Here is a 23636-nt window from a genome sequence, read left to right as displayed (position 1 = left end):
TGGCTGTGGAGATGCTGCGGTGCCGGTGTACGGCCGTGAGGACGCCGTGGTGTCCCCGTGCGGCCGGGGGGAAGCGCAGAACGCGGCCTCCTTTCGGCCCCTCTGAGATAAGCGCCATGGCGGCGGCCGCGCCTCGCCGGCCCCCAGCGGGCATGCGCAACGGGGCCTCCGGCGCGCTCCCTCCCTCGCGGCGCTCCCGCCTTTCCTCTCCTTTCCGCTCCGAGCCGTGCAGCACCGCGGCCAGCGCCCGCCGAGCCGTGCGCGCGGCGCGGGGAGGGGCGGGGCCGGCCGAGGGCGGGGCGGCGCGGGGGCGCGCGCGGGCGCGGCGGCGAGCGGAGCCGGGCAGAGCCGCGCCGCGCCGCGCTAGCCCTAGCCCTAGCCCTAGCCCTAGCTCTAGCTCCGGCCTCGACCGCAGAGATGTTGGACCCGTCGTCCAGCGAGGAGGAGTCGGAGGAGCTGGTGGAGGAGGAGAGCGGCAAGGAGCCGCTGGCTCCCACCGCCGCTCGCCTCTCGCCCAGCCGCCCCGGCGAGAGCCCCGGCCCCGGCCCCGGAGGAGGCGGTGGCGGCGGCGGAGGGCTGCAGCCGGGCGGGCGCGCCGGGGGAGCGGCTCGGCCCGCCAGTCCCAGCCCGTCGGTGGCCAGCGAGAAGGAGAAGGATGAGCTGGAGCGGCTGCAGCGCGAGGAGGAGGAGAGGAAGAGGAAGCTGCAGCTCTACGTCTTCGTCATGCGCTGCATCGCCTACCCCTTCAACGCCAAGCAGCCCACCGACATGGCCCGCCGGCAGCAGAAGGTACCGCGGTGCTGCCCTGCCCTCTTCGTCCTCCTGCGCCCTTCGCGGCGCTGTGTCCCCGCCGCCTCCTGCCCCCCGGCTCTCCTTGCCGCCCCCTGCCCGCTCCCGGCCCCGACGCCCCCCGGGCGCCCCAAGGGCAGTCCCGGCGCGGGGCACCTTGGCCCCCTATGGGCCCCGTCCCGGTGGCGGCTCCGCTGCCGCCCAGACACCGCTCCTGGTTATGCAATATGGGAATTGGGGATGTCCGGGATTTTGGCCAGCTGGAGGTTGTTGAAAGGAGACAAATAGCGTTTATGGCGTGCGCCTTGTCCTCCTCCAAAGGGAGTCTGCAAGTTTGCACTTACTGCAAAGTTCTTTTCTTTGGGAGTTGACTTTAAGGAGTTGCAGAGCCTCCTTCCAACTTCTCCCAACGTGTGCTCCCCAGTTCCTTGGCAAAGCGCGACAGCAGGGCTTTGCCACAGAACGGCGGCTGCGATGTCCTCTCTGCGTGTGTCACGGTGGCACCCAGCTGTGCCGGGAGCCCCTCATCTGGGCACTGGGGCTGACACAGGGCTGGCTGTGCTCATCAGTGTAGACACAAAGTTTCTGCAGCACAGGGACGCAGACATATTCCAGCAAACACAGCCCATTCTCCTTTGTGGTGGGACACAGCTCAGAGTTGGACGGCAGTTGTTTATTTCTGGTTTTAGCTGAGTTTCATAGGTGGCCTTTGTAGTCTTGGTAGCATCCTGCCTCCACAAATGACCTTTATACCCAGGGAAACTCCTGGGTGAATCGATGGGAATGACATTCATTCAGCTCTGCTACACCAGAGGACTATTATTAGTCATTGCAACATACGGAGGTAGGGAAGTGTATCCGTTCTGCACGTAAAGGCAGTATAGGACAATCTGGTGCTGCTGGAAGGTTGATGATCTGCTTTGTGAGAAGGAAGCATGTGGCTGAAGATAAGACAAGGTTTAGAGAGTTTTTGATACGTGTTTTTTGCTCACAACTCTTTTTTCAGTAAGTTGTGGATTTTCAAAGTCATCTTGACTTTTGTTTCCTACCTAACTTTTTCATGCTAGGAGAATGTAATGGAATTTATGTAATTCCTCATCTTGGAGGAATCTGAGCAAACAAACCCAGCAGCTGTTCCTCATGTGAAAGTGAACTGAGGACAGAAAGGAGTTTTTCCAAAAGCAGCATCTGTTGGTGTGGGGTGTGAGGCTGGGAAGGAGGGTGAGACGCAGCTGTGAGGTCAGTGCTGTGCAGAGACAGGAAGGGGTGGAAGACAGGGCAGGGATGTGCAGATGGAACAAAGAAATGGGAAAATTGATGACCTGGCAGCAGACTCAAAGGAATGGAGAGGGTGTGTAGGACCTGGGGAGAAAATAATCTGTTCTGTGTGGTGTATGGGAAACATGCTCGGCTTCTTTATAAAATGCAGCTCAAATAGATGTCTCACAGGGGCCTAGCATCTTCCCACAAACTTGGTCCTTAAATGAAGTTTGGAAAGCTAAATTTAACTTGACAACACATGTCAAACTGAATTCAGCCTTTTAAAGGTGATTTCACTCTGGGTTTTCTTCTCCTGTATGTTCCCATATTCAGCTGTCACAGCTTCCTGGGAGTAAATCCTTGTCCATGTTCCTAAGCCTGACTCCTGCTGAAGTCATTCAGAGCACTGACAGAGCTCCTTATGGGCTCCGTGTGATTGCTGCTTTCCTCTCTCTTTTGACTTTCCTGCCAAAACCCCATTCCTCTGTTCCCAGCCTGCAGGAGACCCCAGGGTGAATTGTGTGGGACTCCTTCCCCCTTTAGCACAGAGTTTTGTTGGGGAGGTTCTGCTGGGTTCAGTCTTTGTAATGAGAACTTTGTGTATTGCTGCAAATCCAATAGCACTGCAAATAGCAGATCGCTGCATCCTGCTGAGCTTCTCAGTGCTGCTGAGTCCACTTTGTAGCTTCCTTCTCCATCTCAGTGATGGAAGAGAGGGCAATTGGTTTTGTTGTAAGTGATGCAAATGCAACCAGGATGGAAATAGCAGCTTTGCTGCATATCACTCACTGGAGCTTGTTTGGGTCCTTCTGAAAGCCTGCAGGTGGTGTCAGGTGTGCTAGCAAAATAGCAAAGAGCTTAAGCTTGTGCTCTGCTGAACAGTGACTGATTTAAGCACTGCACTTAGTGCAGAGCAGGTATGTGGGGTCAAACTCTCTTAAACCTGCGACAGTGCATCATAAAATACAGTCTTTCTGCCTTTTTGGCACGCGTACAGGTGCTGCAACGGTTAGGATCTTAGTAAAGTGAACACAGCCTTCTAAATAATCACGTATTTCTTCATTCTCCTGGGTTGACTTGTTGCTCTCATCCTGTTTTTGCACAAGTTCTCTCTTCAAACCGCTGACGTGTCGTCGTGGGACTGCTGTGACTCAGGTGGTGATGTGGTGGGACTTGCTGGGGGAGCCGGGACTGTGTGGTCAGGTGCTGCTCTGCTGGACCTGGGGAGATGTCAGAGCTGTGGGGTGTGCAGCTCTGCAGCCAGGAGAGGAAAGCAGCTGATATACTCTTCTTGCTTTCTGTCTGTTCCTTCATTGCTCCTTAGCAGCACAGAGAACAGAACACGGGTGTTGTGCTCAGCGAATTGTCTGGAATCCACAGAAAATAATTGTTTTCAGTTAAAACACTTATCATTTATTTTGCCAGTTCCTTATCTTAATTTAATTCTAGCCGATATTAAATATTTGCCATAGTTTGGCTGTTTATGTGCTTGCGGCTGATTGAATCGGGAAGCAGGTAATTAAATGGGCTGGAAGCTTGGTCTTCGGCTGTTGTAAAACTTTGCAGCTCCTGATGTGGACCAATGATTCAATTATTCAATCTCTCAAGCCAGAGATGTTATGAACTGACAGAGGGGAGGACTCATCTGATCATGCAACCCCTGCTAAAGCCCATTGTTTGCAGGAAGTATAATATACAGCCTTGCTCTGCATAGTCTAGACACACTACTCTCCCTGAAGCACTTTGCCTCTTGCACAGTTTGTAATTCCTTCTGACAAGTTGTGAGTCACTCATGCTCAGTTCACCTAAGTGGGAAGTGGTCTTTAAGTCATTTCCATATGTATTTCTTTTGCTAGCTGAAGAAGTAATTAATTTTTAGTGCGGTTCAGCAATAGGAACCCAGGCATCACAGTACTGGAACTAGCAGTGTATGAATACAGCCCCTTGTTAGCTGCTGCCAGTACTTTAATCCAGAGGAGTGCAAGGTAAGCATCCTGCTTATGTTTAGTTATGTATATGTGATTAATATATGAAGCTTAATAGATATGGTATGATCAATAAAGCTGTTGCTCAGTTGGTGTCAACGTCAGTTCTTCCAGTGGCTTTGGCAGCACCAGGATTTCAGCCTCAGAGTGATCTCTGCTGTAGTATGTCTCCAAAAATCTAGGTTAATTGGAACAATGAATTCAGGAGAGGGGACCTGTCACCCAGGGGGATGGGTGGAACCCTGCTAGGTGGGTTTTATTCCCAGCTTTCTTTCCCCCTGGGAGCAGAGGTAGAAGGGAAGGTGGCCTCATTCCCTGCTCTAGGACAGCCTGGAGCACACAGGAGGGAAAGCAGAGCTTAGGAGACTTCCTCTGCCTTGCCTGGCTGTTCTTCTGGGTCGGGTGGGCATCATTATGAGCACCACCTGTAAGTGCTGTCACTGAGTTTGCTGTGTGTGTGCAGTTGTTGGTTGAGAAAGTGCTTTTAGTGACCATACTCTGCACTGTCTGCCTGTGATTCAGGCTGATAAACAAGTCAGACCTTTCCTCAAATTTGAACACCTGAATCAAAATGTCTTACAAGTGTTTATTCAGTTTGGGGTAAGCCATGCAGTGCTCACAGTTACCGTGGTTCAAAGCCTGCCTGTCTCAGAGCAGGATGGGGAGCTTGGACTTCCAGCAGAGTGACAAATACAGGCTACCTGATCATGACCCATCGCTACGGGATGCACCATGAGCTGTGTAGTTCAGCTGACACAAGAGTGGGTGGAAAGCTGCCTCCACACACAAGTCGTGACTCTCAAGCCCTGTGCTCCATCCTGCAGACCAGAGAGGTCTGTCCACACCCAGGTGTTAGCGGCTTAGCTTAATGAAACCTAGATTCAGTCATGCTCCAGGATTAGTTTTGCTTAGTTTGCTGCCTTTAGCAGGACTTGGGGTTGATGTGACCATGTGTTGTACAAGCACTCTGGCAAAATAGGATTGCATGCTAATTGTCCCACAGTGGCCACTCGAGCTGATTTAGGGTGATATTCTCTCAAGGACAGGACACTGATTGCCTTCAGAATAGGATGAGACAGTCTACGGGTGCTAGACTGCGTGTTCCACCTCTGATCCTTTTTTAAGTGGGATTTTCAGCCAGATGCAATGATCTAGGACAAGTGTCTCTGGGTATGAACTGAATCTGGTCCTGTACCTGCGTGGAGCAGCATATCTTCTGCTTGGGCAGGGATCCTGAGGGAGTAGCTTGGTTGACTTGGTTAACTTCTTGGCAGTTGAGGGGGGAAAAAAGGGCTATTTGTTAAGAAGTGGCTTATAGAAATCCATCCAGTCTCACAAGATCTGGACTGATGCCTTATGAACTGCATCATGTCAGCTATGACTTCTGAATTTGATCCTGAATACACACAGAGCTGGATTGGACGGTGCTGGGAGTGTGTGGATTCTGTAAGTTAGTACAAAAGTTTGTTAGCTGTGAGATAAGTTTGCAACTGATTAGGCATACAGGGTGTGCTTATGCCTGCAGGGGAATTCAGTGGGGAATTTACCATGTTCCCCACTGTACTCAGGTGATTCTATTTGGTAATGTCTGAGCTTGGAAGCAAGCTCTCCCAGCTGAGGTCCCACCAGCTAATTGCTTCTACCATGGGAAGGGTTTGCTGCTCTTGTATCTGGATAGAAGAGTCTTAGGTACTGGGGTGTAATGTGAGAATCACACAAGCTGAAAATCAAGCCAAAGGGAAATTTCTCTAAGGTGCTACATATCCTTTCCTGGTTCAGCTTTGCATGTTGCCAGCACGGAGCTGTCAAGGCCTCAAGCTTTACCTTCCATCTTAGCTGACTGCTCCCACCCTTGTAATCAGAGATTACAGACTCATTGCTGCCTCGGAAGGAAGCTAATGGGGTGACGCAGCAGGAACCAGCTGCCTCGCTACCTGCATGGTGACGATGCAAGGATGAAGGAAGGACACTGAGCACTGCTTCAGCTGCAGCTGTACTGCTGGGCTCAGCAGTGCGGGGTGCCCCCAGCCCACCCTCTGCCAGCTGGGCCTCCAGGCAGGGCCCATCTGCTGATGATAGCTGGGGATGTGCAGCTGCTGGAGCAGCGAGGGTTGTTTTGGTGTGTGGCCAAGGCCTAGCTGGAGTTAGGGCTGTGCAGATAGCGTGTGGGCTCCCAGGTGGGAGCTTGTGTGGAAGGGTGAGGAGGGCTGGAGGAGGATAACCAGGAAGAAGAGATCACTTTACACCTCCATTTCTAAGGTTATTCTGCATCTCTGCTGCTTTTATTTCCAGTTCCTTAAGCTCAGACCTCTGAAGCCTCCCATTGCAAAGCTCGTGCTTGATGCGTGTTTCATGCAGAGAGATATGTGATAGATTTTTTCTGTAATCTCCTTTCTGTAAACTCTCCTCTGTCAGGTTCTGTTTCAGACCAGAATTTTTCTGTCTGTAAAGGAGTCACCCCAAAAGTGAATCAGATCCTGCTGAGTGGGACAGTCTTCCCATCCCCTATTTATAGTTCATGCAATTACCCTCCATGCATCTCGAACTCTAATTGCCTTTTTATTGCTGTTTAGCAGTGTGTTACAGGTTTCTGAATGCTCATGCCTTGTTTTCTCATTAGCTCTATTTATTCCTCCTCTGGCTCCCTTCCTCAACCTCATCAAATTTAGCATCTTCTCCTTGCCTTCAGGGCCTTGTGCGACTGCCACTTCTCTCTTCTGTTCCCATGTCCTGTCTCATGTTGCAGCTCTAGATGCTCTGTGGTCTTGCTACAGCACTCCATTGGGGCTGTCCCCAGCAAGGGGCTCCTTTGTTGGGTGAGATGGCTTGGATAAGATGTGCTGATGTCTGCTATGGGAGCTGCCTTGTGTCAGGCAGGGCTCCTCAGTGCAGCTCTGGCAATTAGTGGCAGGTAAGCAATGCAGGCTGCCTATGCTTTTAGGGTTCTGGTGGGAAACTGTGTTCTTCCAAAGCACTTTTTATGCTGGAGGGTGCCATGCTGTGGTGACACCAGCTCTGTCCCCATGGTGCTGATTTGTTGGTGTCACAGGTGCTGCGAATCAGCCGTGCTCTCCTGGGACCTTTGCAACCACACATACACAGGGCTGCTGCGTCACGAGCTGTTCCTGTGCATTCTGGCCTCTCCAAAGCTATGTGTGTTGGGCTGAGAACACACAACTACTGTTACTGGGGTTTCTTTATTAGTGATTTTCTCTCTGATGGCTAAAATAGATGTGGGCTTTGTGCTTGTATGGCACCTGGCACACTGCATCTGCACCTGGGAGCCAGCAGTAGCCTGGGTTTGTTTCATGTTGTCCCAGAGTTCAAAGTCCTTTCTATTGTTATTTGCTCTATGATTTAGCCGTGTTGTATGGCATTTCCATAGCTTGAATTAATTTAATTATCCCCTGAGGTGCTTGCTTGCTCACAGTTGTCCAGGACTTTGTTGACCTCCTCTTGTGTATTGAGGAGCCCACACGACTCTGAATCATCAGTAAACGTAATCGTGGTGTTTGATGTTTGCTCCATGCTATATACAGTAAATAAACCTGGCCTTAATACCAGTCTATGCCTCCCCTGTAGGCACCTACTTTGTTCCCAACTGCATACAGCCCAGGCACTCTATCCTAATAGCATTCCTATTGACTGGAGAGATTAATATTTCATGTGAAATTGTACCAAAAGCTTTCTCAGCCTATAGGTACGTTGTGCCCTCAGCACACCTATTAAGCATGATGTCAGCTCTGCAAAGATTCAGTGTCACAGGCTTGGCTCCCCAGCCTGTGGCTCTCTGCAGCTCACCAGTAAGGTGGCCCAAACTGTGTGGCAGTTTCCTGAGCTGCTCAGCAAGGTGCTGTTTCTTGATCTGCCATCGATAAAATATTTTGTGTTTTTTTTTTTTTCTCCTGTGTTGAGTGCTGTGGGCTCATGGGGTGCTGCAGTAATTGTTTAGGGCAGGATGCGAGAGAGGACCAGACCCATTGCTGCAGTTCAGGCACTGAATATCCATGGGTTGCCCCTTCTGCAACTGCATGTCTCCTTCCCACAGCCTGCACAGCTGCTTCCTCTTCTAATAAGGCAGTTAATAGTCTTGCATAATTCATGCTTACAAGTTGTACACACTTGCTGATAAAAAGAGCCAATGTTTAATTTACACACGTGGGGTGTCATGTAGACCTGGCTACATGAGCCATGCTGAGATGGAAGCGAGATGGCAGTGAGTTGTGAAGGGCAGGTCCTGGCTGCTGCTCTCCCCTGGCTTTGCAGAGCACGGCGGGGCTCTGCCTCTCTGTGTGTGGATGCACCACGTGCTGACTGCCCTTGTTTCGGGCTCTTGGCGTGAGCTGCACCGCATCCTGGCCTCCAGATGTTTGTCCTGTGGCTGTGGCACACGGCTCAGCTGGCTGCAGGACAGCCCACGTGAGACCAGCCGCAGAGGGGCTGTCAAAGTGGTGGAGCAGCTCAGCTGCTTAAACCCACACGAGCAGAAGAGCAAGGCCCCCAGTTCCATTCTGTCCGCTGAAAGCACAAGATTCAGTGGCCAGCCAGAAAGCAGATGGCTTGCTGTTTCTGTATCCTTTCATTTTATTATTGCAGGTCTGCGAGGGAGTTCCAGCTGCTCCAGTAGTGTGGCAAATCATCTCCATTTATCTTGTGCTGTTACGGCTCAGTGATGTCAGATGGTCTCTTTACATTTCGTGTATGTTCAGACTAAGCCAATCACAGTGCTTTTTCCATGAAAACTTAATGATGAAAGATAACACCAAGTGATATTTTTCTTCTTTAACCAATGGTTTCTTTTGCTGCATAACCTTCATGTTAATGGTCATAATCTTTCCTTGCTGTGGTTCAAGAGAACAGATGTGCTTTTTGGATATATATGGATATATATGTGTATCCAAATATATATATATTTGTACCTAGAATCTCCTTTTTCTTTTTTTTCTTTCTTTTCAGCTCTGATTATTTGCATTGCAATGCTGTGACCTATATTCAAGGTGAAACTTTTGATAAGTGTTTGCTTTGGGAAGGGAGGCACGCAAGCATGTTTTTGAGGAGATTAGAGCCTGTCAGACAGTAACACACATTTCAATTAGACGTCAAAATGCAAATCATTCAGACTTCAGTGCACGTCAAGGTGAGACTAGGAAGAACTTTAATCCGTTCTGAGATAAAGTTGAAATCCTTGTGTGCTGTAGTTATCCCCAGTCAATTATGCTTGCTAGGAGTTGTGTGCTGGCAAGTCAAAGCTGTACAGGAAAATCCTCGCATGATATTTTTGTCACTTGTTCAGATGTTTGCTGTCCCCATGTAGAACTCATTTCCTCCAAGGGCTATTCCCCTTCAAATAATAGAAAAATGACTCAGAAAGTTGCAGCTGCAGTGACAGCTCCCATGATTTTAATGGCTTGATGATTATTAGTATTGTTGAGTGTCTTAGCCCTAAGCTGGCCTGTGGTGTGTGCTGCCTCGCTGTGATGCATGGATGCTGAGCAAGAAGGCCTGCCCTTCATCCCTGTCCCATGGGCGATGGGCGGGCTGCTGAGGATGCCGTCAGTGCTCCCATCCCATGGGTGCCCTGGGCAGGGTGAAGTAGGGGCCAGGGCAGGGTGCTCTATGGAGCAGGGCATGGCCAGAGGCTTCTGAGCATCCCTAAATAGCAGGTCTGAGGAGTTTCCCATGGCCCTTGTGGCTTTGGGAGGCAGAGCCTAGAGGTGGAGTGCAGCTTGCTGAATCAGAAAGGAGACTGCTAGCCCTGAGACTCTGGGGGCTGGAGGGAGGAATTGCTCACGCAGGCACTTGGAGCAGGGCGGGTATGTGCTTGGGAGGTTTTTCTTCCCTTTGGCTTTGAGAGTTTGAATTGAAGAGCTGGAGTGGTGAGAAGGCTGGGAGATATTTTCTTACCCTCTGCTCGAAGAGCTAAGTCGCAGTTTTAGAAAATGTATTGTAAATGAAAGATGCTATTTCTGCTCTTCAGCCTCTCTGTTTTTCATGCATCTTCTTCTCTTTCTGGCTTGTCAGCAAACATTAATGAGAAAGTAGAGGGTGTGAACCAGCAAAAAAAAACAACAACTTTTCTCTGTTGAAATCATGTACAAGGTCATAGCAGTTTGTGTAGCAAATCTCACAGGACTTGAAAAATGTCCTCCTTGGTGTCATCCTATGCGATTTGTCAGTGGTGTTTATGGACTCACAGCACTACTTTGCACCAGAGATGGCAACCATACGCTGTGGTTATACATCAAGACTCTTTTTTTCCCCCAGGTTGGATGACTCAGGTTTGTAGACACAAGGCTTGTAAGTTGAATGGGGGGAAAAAAATAGCAAAATGTGAATTATGCAGCTATTTTCACAGCAGAACACTTAATTATGGTTTCAAATATACTCAGCACTAGAATAAATGATGGAGATAGAGCAGTTCTATAAATGTCTGTGTGCCTTGGAGCTCAGACCTTGCCTGGGGGATTCTCAAGCACTCCCACTACCCTCTGCCAGAGGGACAGGAGCAAGGCAGGAGGGTAGGGCTGCAAGCAAAGGGAGACAGAGGCAGAGGAACAACCTGCATCACATGGGCTGCTGCTGAATCACTGTTTACACCGCTTCTGTACCTGCTGACTAGATGCATTAAAATAGGATACTTCTATTTTTAGTTCTTACCTTGTGCATTCATGCAGATACGTGCACTGAAATTAGGCTTTCAGTGATGGGAGTAGCGTTGTGCCCACATGCGAAGTGTTTCGGAGTTACGGCACAGCAGCAATTCCACCATCTCACCTGCACGAGATGCAGTTTGGGTGTGGAAGTAAGGCAGTGTGGAGCTGAGCACCTCGAAGCTGCCCTTGCTGCCTTCCTGGCACCAGCACTGCCAGGCTTTGTTCCAGATCCTGCTGGCTGCTTCTGTGCTGATGTGCTGCCCACATGGGGACGGAGGAGCTGCTGCAGCAAGACTGAGCCAGGCAGGCTGGGATGCTGAAAATGGGGGGGGGGGGGGGGGGTGTGATGTAGAAAGTCATTACTGTGGTCCAGTACTGCTGCTGTGACATCGCCAGCTCCAAGAAGGCAGGTCGTGGTGCCTTCATCTCGGGCTGCACAGCCTCTGTGCCTTTCTGTGGGAGACATACTGCATGGAAACACCCCTACAATTGAGGAGGTGAGGGATACTGGCATGTTTGCTAAATGTAGTAAACCATAAATTAGAGATTTCCCTGCTTAAGTTTGGGATGGAAAAAGACAAGGGGTTGGAGGTGTCATGTGGAATATTCCAGTGAAAGCAAGGCTTTCTCATCTGACTGTACTGGGATTAAAAATAGCATTTGGGAAAGAGAAGAAATGAAAAATAAGTACTCTGCTTTTGAATGGTTTCCTGATCTGCATGACAGCAGCTCTGTGGCATTGCCTGCACTCACTGCTGTGACTTCAGAACTCGGCTGTGATTCCCTGGGGCTGATAAGATTATTTGACTTAATGCATCCTTTAAATAACATTGCCCAGCCTTTCCCTACCCCACATCTGTAGCCACAGGTGTTTCCCACTGGGGCTGGGAAGCCGATGCCCTAAAAGTGCATGAAACCAGGCAGAGCATCTTCTGCTCTGTCCCTGCAGGCTGAGCAGACAGGCCCCAGAGGAGAGACCCTGTGTTGCCAGAACCCCATTTCTGGCCCTGAGCTTCCTGCAGCACTGATCTCGGGGCAGTCTCGTTCCCCACACCTTGCAAGTTCCCATTAACTTTTATCACCTCTCCTTACCCAGCCTGCTCAGAGCACGTTTGAAGGCACTGGTGGTGCCTTCAGATTCAGCTCTGTTTCCCCAATAACCATTAACTGTGCTGTGAGAGTCTGGGCTGCCCAGAAAGAATGACTGAGTCATTCTGGTACTTGTTCTGGCCCAGCACAGCAGCCTTGCATGAACTGGTTTTCCCTGAGTTTCGTTTGGAAGTGGCCTGTCAGCTCCCACTGAGGCTACCCAGCAATAGAAATAGCTCTTGTGCCATGTTGTCCTTGGGGGTCTGAAGGGTCTGGCTTTTGTCTCAAAGATAAACCTGTCACGAAGGGAAGTGTTCTTCAGACCGTGCTGGAAGCAATACCAGAATTGTCTGCCTTCCTTTCACAGAGAGCCCCACTGATTTTATTAATGCCTCTGTAGGGGAGCAGGCTTAGAGGGCCATCACAGATGTGTGTTACAAAGCCTGCTTACTAGGTGGGTTTTCCCAAGCCTTTTAGAGGTGGATTCATAGTGCCTCTCTGTATTTGGGGAAGAAACTCTACAGGTTTAGGTACTTTGTATCCTTTATTTTCTGGACCCCAAACTGAGATGGAGCTCTGTTCTCTTCAAGGCTATTTAAAGCTAAGCATCACAAGACTGTGTGCAGGGAGCTCTGGCTATCTCTAGAGCTCTCCGGGCTGATTTTCCCTTGAGCTTTTGTGGAGAAATACTTGAAGGTGTAGGGTGTCTTGCAGCTAGTTTTCCAGGCACTCCATTTCATGGCTCATGTGAGGTGTTTTTTGACCACTGATGCTCTTCTTCACACAGAGCTTGCAGGTCAGTAGTCAGTCACAGCAGATCCCTGTGCCTGGCATGCTTCTTTGCTCCCTAATTGCCTACTCCTTGCCTCCTATCTGCATCCAGTAAGCAAGCTACAGCAGTAGTTAATTACTCTTCTGGGCTGAGTGCTGTATTATAGTCTGTTCTGTCAATACTAATTGTTTTATAGAAATATGAAGTACCACTTTCCCTTCCCTCCGAGGGCTTTGAGATGCAATGTGGGCTCTAATATCGTTTAGTCCTTCATTCCTGTGTGAACAGGAAAACATGATCTCCAGTTCAGAGCAGGTACTTTTGGGTCATCTTTTGAAGAGCTGCTTTTGGGGTCTGTTCCCATGCCTTTCCACTAAAGCTCTTTCCCTTTCCTGATGCCTTGCCAGTACCTTGTATTTAAAACTGGTTGACAATAACACAAGACCACAGTGATAGCTGTGATCTGTATTGGTGAATTCAGGCAGTCCTTTCTTACGCTGGGTTGAGGTTCCTTATTCTTTCTTTTCAACCTCTGGTTCAATAAGCAAGTTGCATAAAAGAATAAGTAAATGAAGGTGATGTATGCAGGCATCTTCTGAGAGTTCACGCAGCAGTACATAGGGAAAACTCTCCTACCAGTGCATGGAAAATGTCAGCCCCTGGCTTTCAGAGGTGTCCTTGCTTGTTTGCACCTCCTCCAGTGACTGGTCGCAAGTAGATATCCACTGCTGATGTCTCTTCGGCAGAGGTGTATCATTCTGCCTCTATTTGTTGTTCTGGAATAAACAGCAGATGAAAACACATTCGTTCATAATGAGAGAACGGTAAATTAAAATGTGTCCCGAGTGTGTGCAGCTTCAGTGTGTTTGCAGTGACGAATGCTTTGGGGCTGTGTTTTGATTCTCTTTGCGTCACTGGAGGTTTTGCTGTTGGCTTTGGTCATTAACAGCCTTGCACAGAGCAGGATAAGCTCCAGGGTTAGGGATTTTTGCATCTCATACGGCATTTATAAACAGCTTACTCCAGTGTGCTCTTAGCTTTTCCTGTATCCCATTAAAATAGCTGTGAGAAGACAGCTTTTTAGGCTTGGCCTCCCTGTTGTCTGTTGTAAGGGCTGGACATTATGGCAGCTTTGTGAGCAGAGGTGTGCTGTCTGGTTTGAGTTTCCATACAAGAGCTTCCCATCCCAGCCAAGCACTCACTGACTGCAGTGCAATTTTTCCGTACAAGCACTCAGCAGCGTGATGTACTGCTGCTGTCACCTGCAGAAGACCTTGTTCCATGACCTTAATATGCATCTCAGCTTCAAACTTGCTCAGTCAGGACTTGCAAAAGCCTGTGTTCATGTCCTTTGTATTGTGTCACCCGGGCTTGTTGAAGGCTGCATGTAAATTGCTCTTTGCAAACAGTTTTCTGATCTCAGCCACAAATCTGATTATGGTTACATTAGGGAATGGAAGCATGAGAAGCCAGGTCGTTGCTTTAAATTTTAGCATTAAAGGTCAAGTTCTACTGATTTTTAATCCTCTGACAGCAGCAGCAGCCTCCTACCTCATGCTCCCACAGCTTCTCCCCAAGAAACATGCGGGTTTGGCACGAGCTGTGGGTTCTTCTGCTTGTATTTCGGGGCTGTTTCCTTCAGTTCCTTATTAAAATGCATGTGTTTATCCTCATTTAAAGTGATAATCTCTATCAAAAAGCTAATGATCACAATACCTGGCTTACTTTTCCCCAACAAAGATGACAGCAGTGATACGAGTCATTATGTTGCTGATAGTAAAATTGCTACCTTCAGGCACGTCTTTATGTTAGGGTTGGATTTTTTGGCTGCCACGATTCACAAGAGAGAGACAGTTGGAAATTTTCTCCTTTAATAAGTAGTTTTCGTACCTCTCAAGTTTCTTAATCGAGTCAAGCTGCTATAGCTACCAGACTGGAAAGAGCAGAATATTCAAGTGCCTTTTTTCTTTTAATATGCATCTGTGTGTGTAAGAATATTGTGGCTTTCCAGAGGTAGGATCAAGTCACAAAGACTTCCTGGTGGGTTCTTGCTGTTGCTTGGCTATTGTGGTCCTTGCTGTAGTAGGTTTTGTGTGTTCTGTCCTCCCACTGTACCACCACAGTCACTGTGCTGGGCACTGAGGACCCCTCAGCCCCAGGCTGCAGCTGGCAGTGTCCTGCTCAGGGGCTGGAGCCACCGGGATTTAAATTTCTAGTTTTCAAAGTGAAGTCTCCATGGGTTTATAACACAGCATTGCATAAGAACATGATTGATTTTTCTTCCTTTCTCCTATGTGGGGAGGCATAAATGCCTGCATAGGAAAACCAGCAGCTGTAAGGAGTATCCCAAATGCCACCATCTGCACACCTCCCAGTGTCTGAGAACTGTGCTCTGTGAATGACGACAGCAGGCTCTATCAAGGGTATGACTTGTATTTAATTGTGTTACAATCCCTTTAATCTAGGATTATATCCAGTTGTTTTCTTCATGTGGGTTGTAGACTGTCAGATAAAAGCGGGAGCAGCTGGGAGGAGACAAATGGCTCTGAAAAGAGGCTGAAAACCTTGAGCATCTGCAGATGCTTTTGTTGGAAGCGTGAACCTGTCTCCCAAAACCATCCAGGCAGGTGCACACGCTGCCAGGACCCTCCGGCTTTGATAACTGAAGACCCTGGGAAGGCAACTGGCTGCAAATGAAATGGTGATTGCTTTCCCCTCACTGAATGAAATCTTCTCTGAGGCGATTATGCAGATTAAAGCTTCCCACTGTAATGTACCAGAATAAATATAGTGGTGGCTGCGTGCTGTAGGACTGCATGCAGTGTGGCTCTGGGTGCAATGCCTGGCTCCTTGCAGGGAGAACTTGCGTTGGTTGCAAGCCCAGGCTGACCTCTGGTTTATGGTATCAAGATGTAGTCATGGGGTAAGGTTTGCAGTTTACAGTATGTCACAGGGCTGGTCATGCCAATATGATATTTTGACTTTAAAAGGCACAGGGCCTTTTAAAAGCAGCTTTGCCACTCCTTAGCAGGAATATCTGCAGCAAGTGTTCACTGCAGCACTTGCCTGAGGAGCATGCTTGCTGGGCAGCCACATGCAGGATAGTAATGTTTTTAGCTCACTAGGAAAATAAACCATTGTCAGCTGGGGAAGGAAGCAGTTTTGGAGCTGAGGATGCAGCCAGAGCTGGCCTGATCTAGCTGGAGTCCAGAACAGGAGCCCTGTTAAAATAGGACTGGAAGGATCTGTCTGAACTCGGTGCAGGGCTGGAAGCACTCAGGTCGCTTCTGATTTCCTCACTGCAATTTACACCTGTTATTTCTTCTTGTGGGCATGGGGAGTATGTTGTTCTCCTCTTTGCAGCAGATTTCTCCAGTGCTTGGAGGACTTTGGTGGACTTCCCAGGCTGTCCCTGCTCCACATTCCTTCTGCTGTTCCTGCTCCCCATCCTGATACCTCTCTCCTGCTCCTTTGTACACTCCTTGCGCATCTGATGCTTTTGCTTTTTTATTTTTTTTCCCTTACAGTGCAGTACAACTGTATTTGTGTTCAGCTGCATTTCACTCTGCTGACAGCTGAGTAACACTGTGCAAATGACTTAATGTACCCCCAGCTATGCGCTCCAAGTGTTAAGTTAAACCATTACCCTCAGTAACGGATGGGTTTTTTTGCCAACCTGATAATTGGCAGTAGGTGCCACTTTGACCGAGGTACATGGGAGACTTTGCCATGCCTACACAAAATCATTTTCCTTTTTTATCACAGCATGATTTAACTACCCAGTGCTGTTAGTGCTGTTTGATTGGGTTGTGTGCTATGTAATTCCAAACAGAGTGTGTGCACTGTAACCACATAGCAAATTATAAATTTCTGAAGTGCAGGATTCATACACGTGAGAGCCGCAGAGAACCTCTTCCACCGTAATCAGCTCCTTCCAAGGAGGAAGGGGGGGGAAAGAGAAGGCAGTGAGAAAGGCAGTTGGGTCCAGTGTGTAGTGAGAGCAGATTTGTTGTGGGCTGGGCCGGGGGCTGCATAGTGCTGTGTGCTTCCCTCTGCTTGCCATGGCCTTGGGGTTCCTTGGGGTTGGTTGATGGCTCCCGCTGACCCTCACGGGACTCTATTTGAGGTCTGAGGTCTTGGGGCGCGAGCTGCTGGGCTCTGATGCTCCGCCCGTCGGCCGCAGAATCGCAGCGGCTGCAGAGCGGCGAGCCTGGAGCTGACCGCGGTGCTGAAACGGCGTGATGTTACCTCTGTTTCTGCACCGCTTTATGGCACTTAGTTGATGCGCTCTTTGTAGGACTTCTGTTCTGTATCTGGCTTTTTCTGAAGGATAAAATCTGTATTTACATCTAGGCTTTTGCACATCTAGAATATTTGGCCTACTACAGACGTGCCTGCAGAGAAATGCTGAGTCCTACTGTGTGTGGCTAACTTATGAGATTTAAGAAGGTGGAGATGCTGGCAGTGTGTGGCAAATTCCAGTGCTGCAGGAAGAGCAGTCTTATCTTTAAGAATGCTTGAAACCTACAGAAACCTGTGGCTGTGAGGAGTTCAGGCCTTGGAGAAGGAAATGATTTCTCAGCTCTGCAGTGAAAACATGCTGTGCTGTATCCAAAGATGGAAAATTCTACCTGGCTCCAGTCACAGTCAGTTGATACCCTGAAATGTATGAAAAGGAGACAGTGCTGGAGCAACCCACACTTACTTTCATGCATGCTGGTCAGCCTTGGTTCTGTGTGCCTGCGTTGCAGTGCCATGAATTCCCGCAGCCTCCTCTCCAGCACTATTTTATAACTTTTTAATTCAGAAAAATGAAGTGAGAGGAAATAAATCCCACAAATGGCAAAGATCAACGAGATACTGACTGCTTCTGAGGTGGACCCTTACCATACAGTGTCACTAGCAAACTCAAGATGTCCCTCATGTCTGCTGCAAACCCAGTTCGTTTATCCTTGCTCTCAACCAGCCCCCATACCGACCAAAGGCTTCAAACATGGTCTCACCAACCCATTCTCTTCCTGTATGGAGAACAGAAAACAATATGTTGAGATCTGTCTGTTTCCTTGCATGGACCAAAAGGATGGATTGTAAAATCACACTGTCTATGGGTCAGAACCCTGCTTTTGAGCAAGTATTTGTAGGGGCGGGGATGCCAAATGTCTTGAAGTTATGGTTGTAATGCTAGACCTTTCGTCCAATCCGAAGTGCTAGACCACTATGGAGGTTGAAAATCACTGCATTTAATGCAGGATTTGTTTCTGCTAAGGTACAGTGATTGTAGAATTGCTGTCTGCTTAACACAGTGAAAACTCTTTATAGTCAATTTAAGAGGTGGAAACAGCACTGGAGTATCCTGCTCCTTTCATCCACCTTGCCAAGGAATGCAGCTGGTCTTCACTGGGCTGTTTCTCTGCTGGCTGTCACCCATCCCAGCACTTCTTCAGAAGCTGCTGAGCTCTCCTGGGGGCTCTGGGTCTTTCCTCATGCTCACAGCAGCCATTGTTTGCATAGCACAGCTGCTGGGGCAGACTTAATGCAGTTCTGTACTTAATGAAGGCACTCATCAAGATGGGAGGCTTTTTGGCTTCCTGACTGCCACTGTTGTCAGCGGTTCCTGTTAACACTAATGGAAATTGCAATCTGGTGTCAGCAGCACAGCACACCCTGTGATGCTGCAGGATCGGCAGTGTGGAGGTATTCCCTGTGTGTGACACAGAGCTTTGCTGCCAGTGGTTTTGCTATAATGTTGTGCGTTCTGTGCCGGCTTAATATTCTCTTATTTTCTGTCCTGGAAAAAGCCTATAAAATTGAGGAGCATGGTAGGTGTTGGTCCTTGTTTTCAAGGCACCGCGAATAAGAGAAGTCTTACTTCTGTTGAATTGGCTTGGTGCTTCAGAGGGTTTCTTTGAGGCCCTCAGTAGCTGCATGGAGCACCAGCCTCCTTCCAGGAGTGCAGCAGCAGCTGTTGAGCAGAGGAGGCAGCCGGTGTCGCCCATCCTGTGGTCAGATCCTGAGCTGCAGAGCTGCATGCAGGCTCAGCAGGAAGCTCAGCCCCGAGGCTGCTCCTGAGTTCTGCTCAGGCTGCAAAGGGGCTACTGGATGCCTTGCATTGCTGGCTCATGTCAGACCCTGTGTGGCTCAGGATTGATATCTGCATCTTGTTGTGCATTATCTGCATATGTCTGCTTACTGTGTGGTTCCTTTGCTACATCACAGGCTTTCTGATGCCAGTTAGTTGTTTGTTGTTTTTTTTTTCCTGATGTTATTTTCAGTTTCTTTGGTTCCCAGTTGTATCTGGTTGAGTTGGGATTTGTTTTGCTCATTTAAATCCCATTTCTGAGAAAATTGTCTTAGAAATAAATCACTGGATTTATTAAGGCTCACTGGAACAGTACATGGTTTGAAAAGAAATGATCATAGTGTAGAATACTAAAAGAAGTGAGAAATTGTCTTTGCCCTTTAAATTTAAGGAGAGTTTATGTGTACCCCAGAAGACAGTATGTGGAAAAAAGGAAAATAGCAAAGTTTAATAGACAGATGCCTGCCACTTCTGATGAATGAGGCTTGCCCAGCAGCTCCGCTCCTGGGTTTGGCAGCTTTGCCTGGTGCATGCAGCAAGGGGAGGCAGCTGTGTGCTGGTTCATGGCGAAGACTTGGGCTTCTACACCAGCCAAGGAAGAAGTCCTCTCGCCAAGACTGGTGCTGGCTGTTTTCTTCCTAACTGGCAATGGCATTGAAGTCCTCAGGTACCTTGTATTTCCAACTTACTGGGCTTGTTCTTTCCAAGATTTCCTGGAATTGAGGGAATATTCATTGCTGATTGTTATGTGTGCTCTGGCAAATGATTTCTGGCTTTCTGAGCCTGCAGGCAGGGTTTTGGTTGGAGCAGACAGCTTTCTGTCTCCTGTGCACATCAAGCCAAGCACTGAAGGCTGATTGGGAACGAACTGGAGGTGGAACAAAGTTTCACACCAGTTTGTCCCTGTTCTGTTAGTGTGGGTAGGATACTTGCCCACTCAAGTAACCATCTTGTGCAGATCTCCGGAGTTTGGGAACTGCAGAAGGGACTGAATAGGAAAATAACACTAGTGTCAGGGACAAGAGCATGGATGCTTCCCCATGTGAAGCTGTTGCAGTGGGGGGGTCTGGCATTCTTTGTGCTGGGTTCATGGACCCAGCCACATGGCCACTGTTGTGCTGGGTCCTTTGGGGGCAGCTGCCAGGCAGCTCAGTGCTGGGATGCAAGGAGGCATTTGTCTTGGAGACAGCGTCAATCAGGAACGCCTCCTCAAGCACCGTTGTGTGGGTCCCTCTGCAATATGGCACAGGCTGGCGGCGATGCTGGCTGAACACCCAGCACCCCAGGTGAAGTACCCAGCTTGATCAAATGTTTTGGGTGCTCTCAGGTAAATCACCATGTTGAGGATCATCTAAGATTAGTGTTTTTTCCTCTGGGTCTCTGCAGATAACTGTTATCTCTAATGGTCTGGTGTAGGCTGAGGTTTTAATAGGACTTTTCCAGTATGAAGCAAGGCTGAGGCGAGCTGAGCTGCTGGAACCTGTGTGCACACACGTGATGTGGGATCTGTTTTGCCAATGATGGGATCACAGCACACTGGGTATGCCCCAGGAGCTATATCCTGCTCTGTGTTCTGCTGCCTGCACAAGCCTGCTGCCATGGCATAGCCGCTTCCGTATGCTTGCTGGAGGAGGAAAACAAGAAGGTAGTGATTTGATGTGTTGTGCTCATTCTTTAGGGCTTATTTTCCCCTTTTTTCATGTTTTTTTGACTCTTACAGTTTCCGTCATCTCTTCTAGGGCACCTGGGAACAGAAGGGCAGCTCCAGGATGCAGAACACCTTAGGCAAATTCTAGCACAACAACTGCCTTTCACAAAGAATAATCTGATTTTGTTGGTTTTTTTTTTTTTCCTCCTTCTCTATGCCCACATATTTTCTGCTCCTACCAACACTGAAATTATATGCTTGACATCTGTGCTGTCTCTGTTGCTTTTTGTGGGGGTTTTGGCTTGTACTCTCAGCACACAGGCACTTGCTACCAGATGCAACGAGAGGCACTTCTTCCTCCTGCCATGCAGGATAGGGCTCTGCCCACTGCCCGCTCCCATTACTCCTTCGGGGCTTTTCCATCAGCAGCACAGTGATAGCAGGGAACAGTGACCCTCCTAGGAGAAGTGACTGGAACTTAAAGCCCTTAAAATTACCCTGCCTCAGGCCTAAAGAAGAAGAATGACTCCCTTCTCTTTTAGGGACAGCCCTCATTATACTCCATTGCAGAGGATTCCTTAAAACAGCTCTCACTCTGTAACTGAGAAAGTCTTTCACATGTAGCTGTGTTTTTGTAAAGGATCTTTATGCAGGGTCACATACAACTGATGGTTGAAAACTGCCAGACTTTAGGTGTTTAATGTGTAATAATTATATCGAACTTGCTTTTTGCTAGATTTGTTAGAAAACTGGTATCTCACATTTGCCCAGAAAAGTTTGGGATGGACACTGGGGAACCTGATCACTGCAGACCCAATTTATCTTCTTTGACTTCTAAAGGGTTCTGGAACATGGAAAGCAGCATTGAGGGGTGTTATTTGGCTTTAATTAAACTGTGCAGGAGGTGAAAGACGAAAGGAAACTAGCATGCCTGCCAGAGGCACCAAAGGAAGAGGGATATTCTCCCAGGAAGCTGTGAGATCCCACCTGTCCTTACCAGATGCTCCTGAAGGTTGTAGCAAAGCTCAGACCACTTGCTGCAAAGCCAGCCAGCAGATAGTCTTTCTCTTATCTCAAAGACCGTTATCAAGCTGCATGCCTAATTTCATGCAGGCAGCTAATTGCCCTCTTTGGAGGCGCCAGTGCAGGACCTGCATGCACTGCACACGTGCTTCATATGCACCGTGGTGAACACAATTTGCCATGGCTGCATTTCATTTTTATTTACAGCACAAAATGGAGAAATGGGCAATGCTTCCTCCAGCTTCTCCTGCTGGGCGAGCAGACTCCGAGCTTGGAAATCTGGGAACTTGTTTGAGGTAAACTGGACCTGGAGGTGTATCCCCATGGGGCTCTCACCCCATCTCTGGGATGCCTAAGAAAAGTCACCAGGTTTGCTTCTTTCATTTTCAGCCTCCTGTAATATTCCGGTTGAATACAGGGGCTTGGAAAACTTGGATAACTTTAACAGTACATTGCCTTAAAGTAGGTAAGAGCAATTGTAATAATAAACCTTTCCAGTGGAAATCATTATTACTGTGAATAATGTGTCCTGATGCCTTTCTCAACGATCTACGTGCATACCAGCCAATGCCAGTTCCCACCCCTCGTGTCTCTGCACAGCAACAGGGATGCAAATGCAGCGCTCTGTTTTCTAACAGCAGTTTGCTGCTTGGACCAAATTACCTTCTACCGAACTTTTTTTTTCCAGCACCAAGCAACGTGCCCTTGTAAAATCTGAGATTACTCACTTCAGCAGGAAATGTGAGGAGGAGGAGGAGGTACGCTGAAGTTTCACACCTTTTCTCTTGTTTTTCATCTAGAAATGAGTTCTGTTCTGGCTTGAGTGATTGATTGAACCTTTTTCAAGTGCTGTCTGAAGGAGACAACTGATCTTTTCTACTGGATCACAGATATGTTTGGCTCTTAGATTTTCTTAAAACTGAGAATGTTTTCTTTCTTAGAGTTTGTTTCCTGGAAGTCATAGTACATGCACAGAATAAGGGAAAAATTCAAGCTTGACCAGTTGTTCTTAGCCACAGCCCTGCTGTGTAATAGGTTAGATCTCTTGCTGGGGTGCTTTGAAAACTGTCTGCCTTTGGGCATGACCCATTGCTTTGACTTGCCTGTGCTTCCCCTTCCACCTCACTAAGCCCATCTCAAACCGCTTTAGATGGCAGCCCTCTCTTCTGGGAGGATGACAGTTTTTCTTGGAGAAGAGCAGTGTGTGGGTGCGAGCAGGGCTCAGCACTTCAGCCCTGTGTGCCTGGAAGCTTCTTTGCCAGTTCTTGCTGTATTGTTCAGTAGTATCAAAGGAATTACCTCCCCTGCTAACTTTGCCAGGCTGAAAATGGCACTTTTCACAAGGCTGGGACGCAGCAGGAGTCCTTTAGTCTCCATTCATTTGCCCGTCTCCTCTGCTCAGTAAGAAGTGTTCTTAAAATAGCCTGTGAAATGGAGGAGAAAGTCAGAGCTTAATGATGAAAAAAGCACAAAAATAACTCCAGTGATGGTGGACACACGTACCTTTTTGTTCAGAGACAGGACTGTTTGTTGTTTGCAGATCTGAAGTGTCAGTCCAAGATCTTTGGATCACATTAACGCTTTCAAATCAGTGTGAGCTGCTGTATACATTAACCAGCAAGGACGATTAGTTCTGCAGTATGTAAGGTCTGCCTGGAGTTGGAACATTGAGATGAAAATAGTTCAAATGGTGATTTGAAAGCATCCCTCTAAAAAGTAGCTTGCTTTCTTCTCCCACAGCCCACCATCCCTGTCTGTGAGAGGTTCTCTGTCTTCTCATTCATTTAGCTGTTTCTGAAGAGAAGCAAAGTGCTGCTGTTCTCCTTTCTAAGACAGGAGATGAGGCACAAAAGAAGTGAACAGTAGGGCAGTTGGAGAACAAGGACTTACCTGGGAGCTGCTCTCTGAGGCACAAGCCAGCACAGCCAACCTGTGTTCCCACCCTGTCCTTCACCCTCTTCCTGGGCTCATTTAAGTTCTGGATAATTAGCAGTCCTTGGGTTGTGCCTGGGATCTACCGGTGCCTTCCTCTTTGGGGAAGTGTTTGATCTGAGTGAAAAAAAGGAACTGTTTACAATGGGAGATGCAGAGCTGGATGGATACACCTGTTAGAGACAAGTAAGTGGTAAGGACAGTAGGCATCTTCTAGTGTCCCCATCCAGGTTTCCCATGCAGCAGCAGGGTGCAGATGGAAGATGTCGGGGGAAGGTGATCATGGCAAGCCCCAAACCCTGACTTTGCTTTGCTCTTACAAAAGCACACATCATTGCATTTCAGAAAGTGGGAGCAACCATAATAATGTTTAATGTCATTCATATGTGTCTAAAGAGTGGCATGA

The 23636-nt window shown here is 48.4% G+C and overlaps 1 protein-coding gene across 4 annotated transcripts in view; it reads left to right on the top strand.

Annotated features, from left to right (window-relative positions):
- Window positions 1-417: 417 nt before the first annotated feature.
- CADPS (calcium dependent secretion activator) overlaps window positions 418-23636 on the top strand; it is a gene marked incomplete at both ends in the record, with an annotated part of 173015 nt that continues 149796 nt past the window's right edge. For all 4 annotated transcript variants that reach the window (XM_079540332.1, XM_079540330.1, XM_079540329.1 and 1 more), the window contains one exon: window positions 418-789. In XM_079540332.1, the coding sequence (XP_079396458.1) occupies window positions 418-789 (372 nt within the window). The remainder of the gene's footprint in view (window positions 790-23636) is intronic.

The sequence above is a fragment of the Tetrao urogallus genome (genome assembly GCF_951394365.1).
Source record: "Tetrao urogallus genome assembly, chromosome: 10".
NCBI lineage: Eukaryota > Metazoa > Chordata > Aves > Galliformes > Phasianidae > Tetrao > Tetrao urogallus.
This window is presented reverse-complemented; position numbering and strand designations above follow the sequence as displayed.